The sequence below is a fragment of the Capra hircus genome, chromosome 19 (assembly GCF_001704415.2).
Source record: "Capra hircus breed San Clemente chromosome 19, ASM170441v1, whole genome shotgun sequence".
NCBI classification, from domain to species: Eukaryota; Metazoa; Chordata; class Mammalia; order Artiodactyla; family Bovidae; genus Capra; species Capra hircus.
In genome coordinates this window covers 32,708,897-32,727,142 of record NC_030826.1, presented here as the reverse complement: position 1 = coordinate 32,727,142, position 18,246 = coordinate 32,708,897, and the positions used below count along the sequence as shown (strand labels likewise).

At 51.0% G+C, this 18,246-nt stretch overlaps 1 protein-coding gene across 1 annotated transcript; it reads left to right on the top strand.

Moving 5' to 3' along the window:
• On the top strand, window positions 421-16,393 carry TRIM16 (tripartite motif containing 16). Its single transcript, XM_005693592.3, has 6 exons — window positions 421-1,141; window positions 7,555-7,650; window positions 10,342-10,575; window positions 10,904-11,069; window positions 11,536-11,631; window positions 14,789-16,393. The coding sequence occupies exons 1-6, from the start codon at window positions 638-640 to the stop codon at window positions 15,370-15,372; spliced, it is 1,680 nt and encodes a 559-aa protein (XP_005693649.2). The 5' UTR covers window positions 421-637; the 3' UTR covers window positions 15,373-16,393.

Genomic DNA, 18,246 nt, shown 5'->3' with positions numbered 1-18,246 from the left:
TAAAGAATCTGCCTTCTAATGCAGAAGACAAAGGAGATGCGAGTTCAATCCCTGGGTCAAGAAGGTCCTCTGGAGGAGGAAATGGCAATCCACTCCAGTATTCTTGCCTGGGAAATCCCATGGACAGAGGAGCCTGGTGGGATATAGTCCACGGGGTCACAAAGAGTCAGACACAACTTAGCGACTGAACACATGCTATGTGGCGTGGCCCCAGGAAAGAAAAAGTTGAAGACAAAAAGGTCGAACCTGTCAAGTTATATAAAGCAACATCGGCTGTGACTGCAGATCTCAGCAATCTCCGGTCCTTTCCAGACTGACCTGCCTTGGCTGAGATTATGGGGTGGGGATGGTGGTATGAATCATTCACAGAAGAATAGCTATTTCGGTTCTGGGCTGGAGGAGGAGCCGGAGCCTGGGCCATTGAGCGCGAGGACCCGGGCTCCCTGGTGGCCATCACAGTTGGCCGTCCTCCCAGCTCAGTGGAGTAATGAGCAACCGAGCTGCCTCTGGGGGAGGAAACAGTTAAAGTCCTGCCACAGCTGCAGTCCTCTGGGCGTGGTTCTGCTGTCTGACTGGGGCTCCGGATCCTGGGCCCAGAGGCAGAGGAAGCCCAGCTCCGAAGTGGCAGACTGTTTACATGGCTGAATTGGATCTGATGGCTCCAGGCCCGCTGAGCGGGATCCCCGCTCACCCTCCGGCCACTCGCAGCCCAGACTCTGGCTCGGCCAGTCCCGCAGAAGAAGAGAACCTGGGCTCCCCGGGGAGCCCCCCAGGGGAAACTGGGGGACAGGGCTCTGAGTGGCAGGGAGCTCCCGAGGCAGAGGGCCTGGAGGAGGAGGAGGAGGTCCTGTGTGACTTCTGTCTCGGGGCCAGCAGGGTGAAGGCCGTCAAGTCCTGCCTGACCTGCATGGTGAACTACTGCCCAGAGCACCTGCGGCCACACCAGGAGAACAGCAGGCTGCACGGCCACCAGCTGACCGAGCCCGCCAGGGACCGGGACCTGCGGGTGTGCCCCGCCCACCGCAGCCCACTGATCGCCTTCTGCAACCCCGACAGGCAGTGCATCTGCGAGGAGTGCAGCCAGGCGGAGCACAGGGGCCACGCCTTGGTCTCCCTGGACGCCGCCCGCAGGGACAAGGAGGTGAGTGCTGGGGTCTAGGGGAGAGGGAGGTGGGGAGGCTGCCAGGCCTCTGCCGAGGCTCCTGGGGCTGCGTTCTCTCAGCCTTGCTACCTGGCGGTACACCCAGCCTGAATGTCTCTTGCACTTGGCTTTGGATGCTGTAGTGGCTCACTCTATCCCCATTGGCCCCACTGTCCCTGAAATGCTCCCTGTCTGTCTGTTGCTCCTCTTGCTAGTTTCCTGCTGTTTCTCACTCAGCTTTCAGTGCTGATCTGTTTCTGGGGGTGGGGTATACAAGGTGCATGACTGAGGACAGCGGTGTTCCCCTCTGGTCAGGTCTGAGTGGCAATGAATGAAATGTAAATCTTGGCAGAAATTCTAGAGGAAAGAGCAAAAAATTTCCCCTAATTTCTCTTCTTCCCTTTACCCCAAACGAGATATCAGGAGACAGGGCCCCTCTGGAAGTGCCAGCTATGAAATTCAAGACCTTGAGATGGGCTGAGATAACATAGAACTGGGAACGTCCCTCCTGGATAATGTCAAGGACCACTTCCCTTAGGGAAAATAAACCTCCTCATCAGATAGAAGCATCAGGAGAGACAGAAACACTGTGCTCATAGCCTGTAATTTTATTCCCATCAGATAGGGAAACTGTTTATGGAACAACTGGCTTTTCTCTGCCCTAAAGCTGAGAGCCTGGAGAATTCTTGGGAATGGACTTAAATGCTTTGTTTCTCTTACTTGGACTTCCTACGAGCACTTTGGTTCTGGGGGGTGGAGTGCCGTGCAGTTGAACTTTGTCCCACATTTCTTTCTTTCTTTTTAAAATGTTTATTTATTTAGCTGCTTGAAGCATGCTGGCTTAGTTGCATGTAGGATCTTGGTTCCTTGACCAGGGATTGAACCCTTGTCCCCTGTGTTGAAAGGTGGATTCTTAGCCACTGGACTGCCAGGGAAGTCCCGTGCCACATTTCTTGTGTCTAGATGCTGGGCAGCTCCCTTGTTGGCACTGAGCACAGCGCCTTGGCCCAGGGTTCCGAGACAGCTGAGAAGGAGCTTCCTGGGATGGGCAGGTTCCTAGCAGGGTCCCTCTTCCACGTCCTCCCTTAAGTATGGATTTTATTTGGTGTTAGTGGGAATAATTCTGGAAAGTTCTGTATCCCAGATGTCAGTGAGTCACCATTTCCAGCTCTAGAATCCACTTGTCGACTGTTCCCAGCGTCTCTAGTGCCAGGAAACATCTGGTCAGGAGAGAGCTGGTCATTTCCACCCACTCAAGTTCACGGCCACGAGGAGGCTCTGGATCAACAGACAGGTCAGAGGACAAAGCTCCAGGTAATTGAGGAAACTGGTCTTGGAGCGTTGCCATGTGCAACATGCTTCCCTGGGATTTCCCCATTTGGTCCTGGGATAACTCTATGAGGTGGTGACTCTTCATTCCCACCACATTTGTCTAAGCGCATACAGATGACTAAGTCATGGAGTGAGGGATGGGAGCTTCTGGAAGGCCACCCACTGGAGGACACAAGGAAGAACTCCAAGGTCACCATATTATAACCTTTTTTTTTTTTTAATGCTCCAAAAACCTGCCATACATGTAGTAAAGAGTTGAAGGCAGAGTGCATTTCCCTTGTTCAGGGTATAATATCTGAATTCTGTCATGTTTAGCTGGAAAAGGAATGCATGTACATACACACAGAGGAACAATCACCAAATACTGCGATAGATTTTACCAGAAAAGGTCTCCCTCCCATCCTGGATCCACCCATCTCCTTCTTCAGAAGTATAATATGCTCAGTCACTAAGTCGTGTCCGACTCTTTGCAACCCCACAGACTGCAGCCTTTCCAGGCTGCTCTGTCCATGGGATTTTTTCAGGCAAGAATACTGGAGTGGGTTGCCATTTCCTTCTCCAGGGGAGCTTCCCAACCCAGGGGAATAACTGCATGGGAATAACATCGATCCCCAGGGATCAAACTTGCATCTTTTGCACTGCAGGCAAATTCTTTACCTCGGAGCCACCTGGAAAGCTCCTCTTCAGAGGTAAACACCATCATATACTTTTCCTCCTTGTTCCTTTCAGAAAATTCTGTGCCTGTAGCAACATAGATACAACATAAATTTTAAATGTAGTGTAAGCTGGTGCGTTACAGAGACATTGAGTAGCTGTCATTCTGAGCAGGGAGAGTTGTTTAGTGCAGGGAACCCCAACCTCTGGGATCTAACCTGACAGTCTGAGGTGGAGCTGATGTAATAATAGAAATAAGTGTTAGTCGTTCAGTTGTGTGCAACTGTGAGACCCCATGGACTGTAGCCCTCCAGGCTCCTCTATCCGTGGGATTATCCAGGCAAGAATACTGCAGTAGGTGGCCATTCCCTTCTCCAGGGGATCTTCCCAACCCAGGGATTGAACCTGGGTCTCCCTCATTGCAGGCAGATTCTTTACCATTAATAAAAATAAAGTACACAATAAATAATAAAAATAAGTAATGTGCTTGAATCATCCAGAAAACCATCCCCCTATCTACGGAGGACTTTTCTTCCATGAAACCAGTTCCTGGTGCTAATAAAGTTGGGGACTGCTTATATAGTACATGTGCAGAACCCCAAATTTGGACATCCCAGGAGGGAGCTGTGTCAGGTAACACAAAGACACTCAGGACAGTTTTTGGTGCTGAAAGCAGTGGTGGTTATAGGAGCAGTGCGGTAGCCCCGGCCCCAGATCTAGGCTCTGGCCTGTTCACCACCTCTGCTTGCGGTTCTGCTTGTTTGAGTTTTCTGCTTTTCTGCCCTGTGTCCTTTCTTTCAATTCAGAGCGAGTGTGCCCAATAAGTGCGCTCTCTCTCGGTGGTCCTCACTGCTCAGGAGCTGAAAGATTTCTTGCCAGGAGACTGGCTCAGAAGACACAGTTCCTTGAGAAGGCTGCAACCTCCACCAGGATTATTTGGAAAGCCTTAACAGACCTAAGTAAGGCTCCAGAAGTTCCATCTTTCTTTCAGCCAGCCTGAACTTGCTGGAGCTGCTTGCTGAAGGTCACTTTGGATGGTTTAGGGCTGCTTGCTCAGGCAAGCCCATCATGCAGAGGAAGCTGAGAACGGCAGGGTCAGCTACAGCGACAAAGCGCAGCCAGGACCCTGCACAGGGTCTGCAGGGCAAATGGCTTCTCAGTTCTCTGACTGAGCCTCTTCTGTGGCTCCTATGCTCTCCAGCTATGCCTGTGGGCAAAAACTCTTGAATTTGGAAATTCCAGGTGTTCTCTGAGTATTTCTTCTGGGGACTCACCTCTTCCCCTCCCTGGGGCCAACTTCCCAGGGCCCCTTAACTTAAAAAAAATTTTTTTTAATTGAAGTATAGCTGATTTACAATGCTGTGCCAATCTCCATTGTACAGCAATGGAGTGACTCAGTTTTAACATATATATATATTCTTTTTAAAATATTCTTTTCCATTAGGGTTTATCTCAGGATACTGAATATGGTTCCTTATGCTATACAGTAGGATTTGTTGTTTATCCATCCTGTATATAATTGACATAAATTCAAGGAAACCCCAGAAGATAGTGAGGGACAGGGAAGCCTGGTGAGCTGCAGTGCATGGGGTGGCAAAGAGCTGGACATGACTGAGCGACTGAGCTGAACTGAATCCCAAACTCCCAGTCTATCCCTCTCCCTTAGCCTTCACAAGAGCAGCTGGTCTTAACTCCTCTCACCTTCTCAGAACTCAGGCTCACTGCCAGGAAGTGAGGCTGCATGCTTGCGTGCCTGCGTGCATGTGTGCATGTGAAGTCTGTACCACTTCTGTGACTGCTTTTCTGTTCTTTTCTGTTCCTCGCTGTGTTTATCAAACATTACCGAGAGCTTTTTGTGGGTTCAGTGTGCTGCACCCTCCCAGGGAGTGTGGGCTGTAATCAGGAAGCCAAAGCAGGCCCCTGGCTCCCCAGACGTCCAAGGGTTGGGACAGCACAAAAGCTCAGCCGTGTGTTCCGAGGAGGGAGCCCCTGGCAGGTGAGGGGTGGGGGTCTTGGGAGGAGGGAAGGCCTGGGCTGGACCCTGTCTTAGACCTTTAGGTCCATTCGTGGTAGGTCACTGCATCCAACCTCGGCACAGGTTCCAGAAAGCTAAGGACAGGGTAGGGACGTGGACACAGTCTCAAGGTGAAGCAAGAGCCAGGTTCTGAGAGCCACAAGTGTCCCCAGTTCTCGGGGGAGCAGTTAACCAGCGTTGTTCATGGCCGTCTGCTGCCAGAAGGTGGATGGCTTGAGGCCGTTCAGAAGAATTTCTTCTAGAACTTCTGAAGAGTGTGTTGGACTCAGTATTATCTAACTTGTTTTTTTCTTAAACATTCTACTGCCTTCAAGAGCAGGGAGGCTGCCTTATGTAACTGGACTGACATGTAGTAGGTTCCAACCAGCCACCTGAGGAGCGAAGTCAGGGCCCAGGCGGGACTCTTGTGTTCCCAGAGGGACACACAGAGTGCCTGACACCACGTAGAATGTCTTTTTTTCTCTCTCCTCACTCCCTCTGCTGTTCCAGTTTGCGTCTCTAACCTGATCCCGGCCACCCAGCTGGGTGCCGCCTGTGCCCTGGAGGAAGAGGCAAGAAACAGTCTGTCAACATTTTCTTGAGGTGCCAGAGGAGATGCTAGAGGGCCTGACGAGGGCCGTGGAGCCCGCCAGTGGCAGGTGTTGGATCACAGACACGGTGTCCTTTGCACAGCATCTGTCCTCTCCCCGCCAAGGTGGGCGGGGCTCTCTGTGCCCCTGGATGTGGGGCATTTACGCTCACTGGCACCCCTGTTCTGCTTTGGTGCAGAGCCTGCCCTGGCCTGCGATGTGTGTGAGGCTGAAGTCTTGGGAAATCCTGGAGCCGGGGTCTGAGGCACCCCGTCATTTTCTAGGAACAGGAATAACTGGAGGTGCTGGTTGCCCAAGTGGTCCCGCCTGTCATGGGGAAGTGGGAGTGCCCGCTGGTGGGGTGACTCAGAGGTCCCCATGAGGCACTTTGGAGTCCTTTTCTCCTTTAATGGCTGTCTGCAGACAGTGGGGAGAAACCCCTCCCTATATACTCCGGGGATCTCCTGGGTCCCTGGGTCATGTTGGGGCTGGCCCCTTTAACATGTCCACATGTCTGTGCTGTTGCTCTTGTGTGTCCTGTTGCGTCTCCCACCACCTTTTATTTTATTTATTTATTTTTTTTCCCACCACCTTTTAAACAAGCACCTCATGTCCTTCCCCCCGCCCAACCTGGAGAGGTCACTGGGTAAGCCTTTCTGATAGACCAGGATTCCACAATCTCCCCCAAACAGGTCAGATCCCTTCCTTCTCCCCCACTTCCCCTACTCCAGGACATCAGGTCTCAGGTGTGGGAAGTCAGTGGACTCCCATCAGCTCTGAGTCAGGACCCTGGAGCTTCATCAGAAGTTCCCAGTTTTTGGCAGAGTGAGGCGGGTCCGCTGCTCGCCTGGGCTTCTGTCCCTGGGGCCTGGGATTACCAAGAACTTTGGTGGGAGGAAGGGGAGACACGTCAGGTGCTCCCCGCCAGTCCAAGACCTGTTAGGGCAAGTGACTCAGAACTCAGTGCTGACACACGCTGCTGTGAAAAGCAGCGAAAGCTGTCCTTTCTGTTGCCACTGTCTCACACCCTTGTGGAGGCAGAAAGTGATGGTGGCCTTTGAAATTCACAAAGGCTCTGGTTTCCTGTCTTGTCAGGTTCTGGGCAGAAAGTGCTTAGGGAGGTGGAGTGGGGCTGGGCGGGGGGTGGGGGTCAAAGCAGGCAAACCCAGAGTTCTCATGTGGGCACTCACCTCGGTGGGGAGGAGTTGCCCTGCCTGCGTTCGGGAGAGAAGATTCTGTGATGGAAAGCAACCAAAGAGGCACCAGTAAAATGATGAAGTCAATGATGCCACTGCCACTGATGGAGTACCCGCGAGGTGCCAGCTGCTGTGCAGACTTCCTGCTGCCTCCCATCCTCATAGGAACCCTGTGAATTGGACACTAGCTTTCCCCACCTCACAGTGAAGAAATGCAAGTGGGGAAGCTTTAAGTCAACTTTGCCCCAAACTCTTGGCTGCTAAGTAGAAACCCTGGGGTCCCCCCCACTGCCAGTTCCAAGCCCCTGTGCTCCCTGTCAGCCTGTTCTAGACCACTGACACCTACGTGACCCTCGTGGCTCTGTTTTCTCACCTGTGCTATGGAGACAGCGTGTTTACCTGCTGTGGGCTTGGTCTCAATGACAGGAGGAGATTCAGCTGGTAATGCTGGTGCACAGTGGACCCTCTCTGCCTCCATGGAGGGCACCCAGCCTGCTCCTGAGAGCAGCTTCCGAGGCAAACTCTCCTTTCTGTGGAAGAAGGGCAGGTGGCACCGTTGCTCCCTGGGACCTTCTGGGTACGCTGGGCACCTTCCTCCCTAACGCTGCTGACCTTTCCTCTTCTTAGGCTGAGCTTCGGAGGACCCAGTTAGACCTGGAACAGAAATTCAAGTTGAATGAAAATGCTATCTCCAGGCTCCAGGCTAACCATAAATCTGTCCTGGTAAGTCTGGCCAGAGTCACCTGCCAGGCTTTGACACACCTGGCTGGCTGCTGCTGCTGGTTCAGTCAGGCCCACCCGGAACCGTGGGACTCGGCTGCAGGCCTGACCTCCACGTCTGCAGGCCCGGCCTCTGTGTCTACAGGCCCCTTAGGTCTTATCATCTGATGGAAACTGTGGGTACAGATCAGGTTGGCTACACTGTAGGGTGGCATCACCTTGTCTCTGGGATTTGCTGTGAAGTTAGTTCAAGGTTGAAAACTGGCAAGTGATTCACTTTTAACAATAGAGAATAGAAGCAAACTAGTCCTGTGATGTGTGTGCATGCTAAGTCACTTCAGTCGTGTCTGACTCTGCGACGCTATGAACTTTAGCCCACCAGGCTCCTCTGTCCATGGGATTCTCCAGGCAAGGATACTGGAGTGGATTACCATGCCCTCCTCCAGTCCTGTGATAGCTCTGGCTTATTTGTATATTTGCATATGCTTTTTTGACTAGGAGCAAATAGTATATGTGGGAATGGAGGGGGGTGGTTAGCTAGAGCTCCAGAAATTATGCATAATCTTGGCTTCTTCCACCATGAAAGGGTGTTCCGCATGCGATTCTCGCCTGTCCTAAGTCCTGGCAGACAGAAAAGAGAGGCGAGAGCGGCTGGATTAGTGGATGGTACTTCGGGTTTGAATCCTCTGTCAGGAAGATCCCCTGGAGAAGGAAATGGAAACCCACTCCAGGATTCATGCCTGGGAAATTCCATGGACATAGGAGCCTGCCATGCCACAGTCCATGGGGTTGCAAAGAGTCGGACATGACTTAGTGACTAAACAACAACAATAGCAACTTGATAAGGCCAGTGGTGTATGTGTGTGCCCAGTCTGACTCTTGGCAACCCCATGGACTTTAGCTCACCAGGATCCTCTGTCCATGGCACTTCCCAGGCAAGAATCCTGGAGTGGCTCTTCATGCTCTCCTTCAGGGGATCTTCTGGACCCAGGGATTGTACTCAAGTCTCTTGTATCTCTGGCATCGGTAGGCGGGTTCTTTACCACTGGGCCATCTGGGAAGTCCCATAACGGTATGCCAGGCTACTTAGTTTTAGTCTCTCTGGTTTCTGACCACTTTCCATAATAAACTCTAAGTGGACCCAAACTGTTTCACAAAAGCTTCTCACTAGTGGCAAGCCAATAACCACAACTCAGAGGAGAATGCAAAACATGCACACATTGGCAGTTAGGAGCAGCGGCATCTTTGCATATGAAGAATGATTCTACCTCTCCATCCATTCATCCACTCATCTATCCATCCCTCCCCCAACCATCCATCCATCCATCCATCCACCCACTCACCTGTCAGCACCAGTACCTAAGAACTACCAAAGATAAGAGGAAACTGTTGAAAAGAACGTGGATTGAAGTTGTAAATATGACCTTGACTAAGGCATTTACTAAAGATATGGAAGGACAGACTCCCACATACACAGGTGCCATCAGGCAAATCCCTACTGTTCATCACGTGGAGTTAGTTGTATATATTTTTGAATGTGGCATTCCATTCCGTACAGGTAGGCTTGTCCTGCAATGCTCAGGTGCTGTGGTTGCCTTCACATGCCCTAGACGTTTTGTGTCTGGCCCAGACACCAGAGGATGTGCTTTCAGCTCAGATGGATCCAGTGGGCAGTTTGGTGTCGTTCAGTCACTAAGTCGTGTTCGACTCTTTGCAACCCCACGGATTGCAGCACACCAGGCTTCCCTGTCCTTCACTATCTCTTGAAGTTTGCTCAAACTCATGTCCATTGAGTAGGTGATGCCATCCAACCATCTTACCCTTTTTCGTCCCCTTCTCCTTCTGCCCTCAATCTTTCCCAGCCTCAGGGTCTTTTCCAATGATTTGGCTCTTCACATCAGGTAGCCAAAGTATTGGAGTTTCAACTTCAGTATCAGTCCTTAAAGTGAATATTCAGGGTTGATTTCCTTTAGGATTGACTGGTGTGATCTCCTTGCTGGACGGTTTGATTTCCTTGGTGGGTAGTTTAGCTGGACATAATGAAGTGCTGAGAAAGCAAATTCATGCTACTGATTTGTACAAAGAAGCCAAATTATTAATTTTATGCAAGAAATATGACTCTCAAGTACACTGAACAGGCCCATTGTCCAGGCAGGAAGACTGATGTCACAGACTTGAAGAGGAACCTGACTGTCAGATCTGGACTCAGCAGACAATGCACAGTCTCGTCCAACGGATGAGAGACAAAGTTAATGAAGAGTAAATAAGGACTCACACCCCGGGGGGTCCTTGTTTTATGGAACCCAGGATTCAAATGAGAATAAAGACTTTCTTTTATAGTAGGAAATTGTTCCCTAATTTGAGGGTTTCTTGGGTTTATATTGGGAATCTCAGGTGGCACTAGTGGTTAAAAATTAACCTGCTAATGCAGGAGACTCAGAAGACACAAGTTTGATCCCTAGGTGGGGAAGATCCCCTCCAGGAGGAAATGGCAACTCACTCCAGTATTCTTGCCTGGGAAAGTCCATGGACAGAGGAGCCTGGCGGACTGCTGTCTGTGGGGTCAGAGTTGAACATGACTGAGTATGCATGCATGCTTTTTTACATTTCTGTGTGTTGAGCTTTGATAAGATTGATGCTTCACTAATCACTAATGGGTTTTTCACTGATTCTCCCCCACCCCCTTGCCACTAGGTGTCAGTGTCGGAGGTGAAGGCCAGGGTGGAGGAGCAGTTCGGGGAGCTCCGTGCTGCCGTGACGAAGGCCCAGGCCGACGTGATGCTCTTCCTGGAGGAGAAGGAGCAAGCTGCCCTGGGCCAGGCCAACGGCATCAAGACCCACCTGGAGTACAGGAGTGCAGAGATGGAGAAGGCCAGGCAGGAGCTGGACAGGATCTCTGCCATTGGCAGTCCTGTGCTATTCCTGGAGGTATGGGTCACTGCGATGCCGTAGCCTGAGAGACCCTCACTCTGCTAGGTCCGCAGTGGATATGGCAAGGCAACCACCCTGTTGATAAATGAGGCAGAGAGCAGCAGAGAACAGGAGTAGGAGGGAGGGCTGCCCAGAGTGGGAGGCCAGACCAGGTCATGGAAGACTTCTATGTGGTCAGGTGCTGAGCTGGACCCATTACATTTTGTGAAGTACACGCCCCTATCAGCCCGTGTCACAGATGCAGAAGGTTCTGTATTGAGTAGGGCAGCCCTGTTTAGGAAGCACAGAAGCCAGGGCAAGTTCCGCTGTGTTTCTTTTCCTGCAGGAGTACTGCAAGTTCAAGAACACGGAGGATGGTGCCTTCCCCAGCGTCTACATAGGGCTCAAGGACAAGCTATCAGGCATCCACAAGGTCATCACAGACTCCACTGCCCACCTGATCCAGCTGCTGCAGAGCTACAAAGAGAAGCTCCAGGAGTTCTCCAAGGATGGTGAGACGCCAGGCCTTGTGACATCTCTGGAGGGGTTGGCAAGGGAGGCAGGGGTCAGGGAAGGAGAACAGAACAGGGGTGGAGAGAATGTCCCATTTTCAGAGCCGTCCTCTGGTTGGACCGTGCAGCTGGTGGACATGTACCTTGATGATGTTAACTTACAACTGATTTCAGAAAACATGGTCTTGGTATGCGCTTGGCCCGCATCTCCACTCAAGTGCAGACTAAATTCCAAGGTCACTGATGCCTATGCTTTCAAGTGAAACCCAGGTTAGGCTGGGATCTTTCCTCAGTGGGTTTTACTTCGATGTGGTCCATTGAGCAGGATTCTCTGAAGCATGACTAGTGTCTGGTCCTGACTTTCCCCAGGAGGCCCAGGGAAGAGCAACTGAAGTGGGGGGTTCCTGTTCCTTAGATTCTCTTGCCCACCTGGACAGGTGAGCATTTACAACTCTTGATTTTCTAGAGGAGTACGACATCAGAACTCAGGTGTGTGCTGTCATTGAGCACAGACATCGGACCTCAAAACCTGAGCCCTGCACCAGGCGGCAGTTCCTCCAGTGTAAGTCATGAGCTGCTCTGCTTTCCCGGGCGGGGGGCGGGGGGGGGGATGTGCATGTGATGCTTCAGAAGCAAGGATACCATCTTTCAGCAGGTTTCAGGTTCTTGCAACTTCAGGTCTATCCCCAAATGGTATATTTAAATTTTAAATAAGCTGAATTTCCAAAAAAATTAGAAATTTTAATTTTGAAACCATTTCAGAGTTAAAAAAACATTGCACAAAAGAGGACCAAGAATTCTGATACACCTTTCACCTAGCTTTTCCAAACGTGAGCACTTTACATAAATATGGTCCATTGATCCAAATCAGGAATTGAGCATTGCTGGCTGGAATTTATTCAGATTTCACCAGGGTTGCTTCCAGTGTCCTTTTTCTGGTCGGAAGTCCAGTCCAGAGTCACAGATGTTTTCTGGTCTCTTTAGCTTCCTTCAGTCTGTGTCCAGTCCTTTAGTCCTTCTGTGTCCTTCAAAACCTTGGCCCCTTTAAAGATCCTGGCTGGTTACCAGGTGGTTCCCTTTTAAGTCTGGCTTGTCTGGAATTACCTAGCCCATTGTCCTGTCCTAGCATCGAAGTGTCCTGGTCTGTTGGCATTTTTAGAAACACTTATTTCCAATCAATACTTGCTCATGGTTAGCAAGACAGGGAGGTCTTGTCTCCCAGGAGAGGAAGGACATGTCTGGGTAATCAAGGCTAATTTTTCTGACTTTCATCTCTTTGGAACTCACTGTTCAACCCTGCTTCTGCTTGCTTTCTGGGGTGAGCTCTGGCTGGCTGACTCCTGAACCCCGTTTTCTCTGGTCTTGACGTGGAGCCTCGGGTTTGATGACCCTGTTCTTGCCACAGCTCCTCGTCTCCCCCAGGACCTCTTGGTTTCCAGTTTCCTTTATTTATCTTTTGTGCTTCCTGACAGCAGCATATCTATGTTTTACAAACAGACAATGCAGTTAATATAGGGGCTTCCCAGCTGGCGTGATGGAAAATAATTCTCCTGCCAATGCAGCAGACATAAGAAATGCAAATTTGATCCCTGGGTCAGGAAGATCCCCTGCAGAAGGGGATGGCAACCCACTCCAGTATTCTTGCCTGGAAAATGCCATGGACAGAGCAGTCTGGTGGGCTACAGTCTGTGGGGGTTGCAAAGAGCAGGACATGACTGAAGTGACTTAGCATGTGCACATGTAGTTGATACAAGAAGCCAGCTGATGTGGAGCTGCTGCACGCGTTAGGGGAGATTCAGGAGTGGCTTATATGGGGGTGAACGGGGTCTCTAGGTGGGACTTGGGGCTTCCAATGTGAGTTGAGGGGCAAAATGAGGGAGGATGGGGCCAAGAGAAATGTCAAAATAACCTGGAGTGTGACTTGAGCATTTGGGTGTGTGGAGGTGTCCTCTGGGGCCAGGAAAAGAATATCTGTGTACATGTGGGGGGAACTGCTTGAGAATTCCCCTGCTAAATAGTGGCCAAATATTTTAACAAATGAGTGAATCAGATGTGGGTGTATGACCCTTGCCAACACTGCATAGAAAAGCATCTGAATTCAGGACGTGTTTGTCGAATGAATGAAAACATGAGCCCATCAGTAAATTTTATTTCTTGATTCAGTTCAACAAATAATACAGTAAATGGCAAGCAGTTTGAGCTTCAAGAAGGAAGGAAGGAAGTGGGGGTGACTTGTTAAAAGGTGTCTGGGACCACTTACCACATGTGTGGCAGTGAGACCCCCTCCCCCAACCCCAACCTAGCAATTCCCCCAGACATGGCTGGGCATCCCAGGATTTAACTCTGTCCTGATGCTATCTGCCTGAAGATGGTGTCAGAGCCCACCAGATGGACCCCGCTTCAGATGCCAGTCATAATTATGGGGCCCCCAGAGGACCCACAACTTCTGTCCGACTTGGCTGCAATCCGAGGCTCCCAGGACCCTCCTTGGATTCGAGCATTTGCTAGAACAGCTCACTGAATTCAGGGAGACACTTATGTTCACCAGTTCATCAAAGGGTGTGATGAAGGACACAGATGAGCAGCCAGAGGAAGGGAGAGATGCTCAGAGCGAGGGCTGGGAGGGTCCCCGTGGAGGTGGGGTCAATTGCCTGATGTGGATGTTTGTCAGCCTAGAAGTGCTCAGAACCCCACACTCCTGGGATTTTATGGGGGCTTTATCCTACAGGCATGATGAACCACTTCCAGCCCATCTCTCTTCCCAAGAGAAGAGGAATTAGGGCTGCAAGATCCAAGCAGAACTTGGTTATGACTTGGTCCTTCTGGTGACCAGCCAACACCTCCCCCACCAATCCCCACACACAGAGTCACTTTGTTAGAACGAAGGACACTGCGACTTCCCCGATGATCCAGTGGCTAATACTTCGAGCTCCAAGGCACTGGGGTCCAGGTTCAATCTCTGGTCAGGGAACTAGATCCCACATGCCAAAACTGAGATCTGGTGTAGCCAAATAAATAAATAAACAAACACAAAATGAAACCCTCCAAACTCTACCTCTTAAGGAGAAAAAAGACATTTGTTTAACCCAGGAAGTTACAAGAGTTTCAGGAACTCTGTGTCAGGAACTGGTCTCAGCATGGGATTTTCTAGGCAAGAATACTGAAGTGGGTTGCCATTTCCTCTTCCAAGGGGATCTTCCTGACCCAGAGATTGAACCTGTGTCTCCTGTGTCTCCTGCATTGCAGGCAGATTCTTTCTAGGCAAGAATACTGGAGTAGGTTGCCATTCCCTGCTCCAGGGGATCTTCCTGACCCAGGGATCAAAACTTAGTCTCTTGCGTCTCCTGTGTTGGCAGGCAGGTTCTTTACCTCTGAACTGCCTGGGAAGCCTGTGAAAGACCAAACATTAGAACAAAAGATGGTGCTAGTGCTGTTACCACTCAGGAAATTACAGGGAACTCTGTGGTGGGAGCCAGGGGCAGAGACCAAGTTTACAATTACTGTAAGTCACGGAGTCCCGCTTGTGTTCTGTTTCCTGGTTTTCACCCACCTCTTCTCTGGGAGGGGACAGAACTTGGGTAGACAGGGGACAGAACTTGGGTAGACAGGGAACAGAACTTGGGTAGACAGGGAACAGAGGGATGGATGTCTTCTCATCCCTTGGAGGCTGGCTAGATGTGAGTCAGCTGTCAGCCCCCGACCTTCTGTGTCTCCCTCAGATGCCTGTGACATTGTCTTCGACCCCGACACGGCACACAGGTACCTCCGGCTGCAGGAGGACAACCGCAAGGTCACCAACACGGCGCCCTGGGAGCACCCCTACCCCGACCTGCCCAGCAGGTTCTCACACTGGCGGCAGGTGCTGGCCCAGCAGAGCCTGTACCTGCACAGGTACTACTTCGAGGTGGAGCTCTCGGGAGCGGGCATCTATGTGGGCCTGACGTGCCAGGGCATTGACCGCAAGGGCGAAGAGCGCAACAGCTGTATCTCCGGGAACGACTTCTCCTGGAGCCTCCACTGGGACGGGAAGGGGTTCAGGGCATGGCACAGCGATGCGGAGACCCTGCTCAGCGCCAGCGCTTGCCGGAGGCTGGGGATCTATGTGGACTTCCCCGGCGGGGGCCTCTCCTTCTACGGCATCGAGCCTGAGACCCTGACGCTGCTGCACAGGTTCCAGTGTAAGTTTTCGGAGCCCGTCTACCCAGCCTTCTGGCTTTCCAAGAAGGACAGTGCCATCCGGATTGCGGATCTGGGAGAGGAACCCGAGAAGCCAGGGCTGGCCCCGGTGGAGGCTGCTGCCTAGACGCTGATCCAGGTCTCAGACCTGTGCTGACACACAGACAGGTGGCAGTTTCTATTGGGAGACTGACGGGGGTCCATACCAGCGCCTGCTGGCTTTAGAAATCATGTGAGGATGAGGGGAAAGGTCTCTGGTCGCCGCCCTGGGCTCCTCACTGCGCTGGTCCCCGTGTTTGCAGTAATCCTCAAACCCTAGGTCCCCCTCACCATATTCTTATGAACTCTCCCTGTCTGCTTGGGTGGACGACATTCTGTGCCCAGAGGTGGTCACCAGGCAACCTCAGAGCTATCAGAAAGACTGCAGAGGAATCAGAACCAATCGCTAACCTTGTCTTACTCCCGCGCCCCTGTTCTGAGTGCCTCCTGGGCCTCAGCCCTCGTGACCTTCTCGGCAGCCCCATGGGGAGGTGCTCAACCACCCCCACTTGGCGGATGGACAGGCTGTGGTCTAGGGGGTTAGTGAACTCACTCAGGGTCACTGTGGTCACGTGGCGAGTGAGTGGCCGAGCTGGGATTCAAACCTGACATCGAACTTCTAACCACTACCCAACCCTGCCCTCCTCCTTAGATCACAGGTGTTGTGTGTAAGGGAATAAACTACAAGCTGAACTGCATTTGTGAGCATGGAGAGTCTGACAGCCTCGGTGGCTTTTCCTGCCCACGTCTGATGGGCCTTGCAGCTGTGCTGTGACAGAGAGCTCACTACCTCACAGGCAGCTCTCCTGGCTTGGGCACAGCAAGAACTGTAGGACTGTCTTCGTAGGGTCCATGTCCTAGTCCCTATGACCTCGGCATGTGGCCCTAGCACCTCTCTTCTGGAGCCACCTGGACGGTGGGGAGCTCCTTATCCAAAGGGCAGTTGTCTACACACTGAGGAGTAGCTCTCACAGGTCCCCTGGGAATATGCGTGTTTTCACATCCTGTTTCCCAGTTTCCTTGTGGTTTCCAGATTTTTTACCTCTCTGATCACTTTGTCTTCCTTTTGACAGATTGTTCCCTAAAATTAAAGGTGTCTTTAGTCCATATTCTTGCTCAATTGTGTCTGACTCTGTGACCCCATGGACTGTAGCCTGCCAGGCTCCTCTGTCCATGGGATTTCCCAGGCAAGAATACCAGAGTGGGTTGCCGTTTTCTTCTCCAATGCATGAAAGTGAAAAGTGAAAGTGAAGTCGCTCAGTCGTGTCCGACTCTTAGCGACCCCATGGACTACAGCCCACCAGGCTCCTCCATCCATGGGATTTTCCAGGCAAGAGCACTGGAGTGGGGCGCCATTGCCTTCTCCGAGAAGTTGCCCAGTTGTGTGCAATTCTTTGTGATCCCGTGGGCTGTACAATGGAATTCTCTAGGCCAGGATACTGGAGTGGGTAGCTGCCGGGAGCCAGTGTGAGGAATCCCGCCCGTGACAAGGTCATGAGGAAGGAAGCTGACATACGCAAGGCGTGCTCAGACTTCAGGGACCCCTCTGGAAATTCCTAAGCGTGTACCCCAACAAAAATCTGCCGGCTTTTGTGCTCTGCTTTTCCACTCTTCTGACATTTTCTGGAAAAAGTCAATTCAGGGCTTTAGTCTTCTGCATTTGAAAGAGTGTTTCAATCCAACAACTCCTCCGATGGCTTTCTAGCCTGCCTGCAGGACTCGTACAGCTGCGCTTGTGTTTGAGGCCTCCTGACCGCAGGAGGCACAGGAAGCTTAAAACATCCTAGGAATGTAGGAGCTTCCGAGGAGTCAAAATCTTTAGAATAGGACTGATTAAACGTTTCATTTGTTGAGTCAATGCGTGCTGCCAAATTTTCATATCCTTTATTTTTAGATATAGTTGGTATATAGAAAAACAAGTAGTAGACCTGGTATTAGCAACATTAGATCTTCGAGTTAAGTACCTTCTTTGTTATATCCCACTGCACCTTTGTTCTATAGAGATGTAACTTTAATGCTTTAAGGAGATGCAGATTAAAGAAAAACACTTCAGGGGAAACAAAATTAACATTCATTAAGGAAGAGAGCCAAAAGGTGTTAACAAGCCTCTTGGCCAGAAGATAATGTAAATCACCTGAGACCTTTTGTATACAAAATGATATACGGAAAGAATCTGGGTTGCGAACGCTACATAATTTTGTGTTACCCATTGATCTCCATGTTTTATAAAAAGTATAAAAGGCCTTCTGAACAATAAAGGAGGGGGCCAGTTTCTCGGACCAGTTTCTCGAACTAGTCTCTTGGCCTGGTTTCTTGGGACTCTGGCTCCCCCCGTGTCTTTCTCTCTTTCTTTTCTCCCTTTCCCTCTCTCTGCTCTTTACTTTAACTTCAGGCTGAATCTCCACCTGGGGCGCGGAGGCTCGCCAGGTCTACTTACTTGCCCCGGCTTGTTAAGACCCGCGCGAAAGGGAGCTTAAGGCGAGGCACCCTTAAATATTCAAGCGGGCGCCGGTGGCCCAACGTAGATGGTGCAAATTCCTTGTCTGGAATTTTATTGGCCTTCCGCGTAAACCAAGCTATTCAGCCCTCTTCCTCCACTTAATATTCTTACTACACTATAGGTTCCTAATCTAATCTTATGTTAATAAATAAACAAGTCTTTCCACGCCAACGCCGTCCACCCTTCGAATTCCCTGGATCCACCGGGGCTGGACCCCGGCAGGTAGCCTTTCCCTTCTCCAGGGGATCGTCCTGACCCAGGGATTGAGCCCAGTTCTCCTACATTGCGGATGGATTCTTTACCAGCTGAGCCACAAGGGAATCCCACGAATATTAGAGTGGGTAGCCTATCCCTTCTCCAGGGGATCTTCCCAACCCAGGAATTGAGCCAGGGTCTCCTGCATTGCAGGCAGATTCTTTAACAACTGAGGTATCAGGGAAGCCCCTTCTTAAATTTTAGTAA

Bases quoted from the DNA above. Each gene is read 5' to 3' on its own strand.
- TRIM16 (XM_005693592.3), top strand. From the start codon at position 638: ATGGCTGAATTGGATCTGATGGCTCCAGGCCCGCTGAGCGGGATCCCC. The intron at 11,070-11,535 runs GTGAGACGCCAG...TTGATTTTCTAG, and splicing joins CCAGGAGTTCTCCAAGGATG to AGGAGTACGACATCAGAACT. The intron at 11,632-14,788 runs GTAAGTCATGAG...TGTCTCCCTCAG, and splicing joins CAGGCGGCAGTTCCTCCAGT to ATGCCTGTGACATTGTCTTC.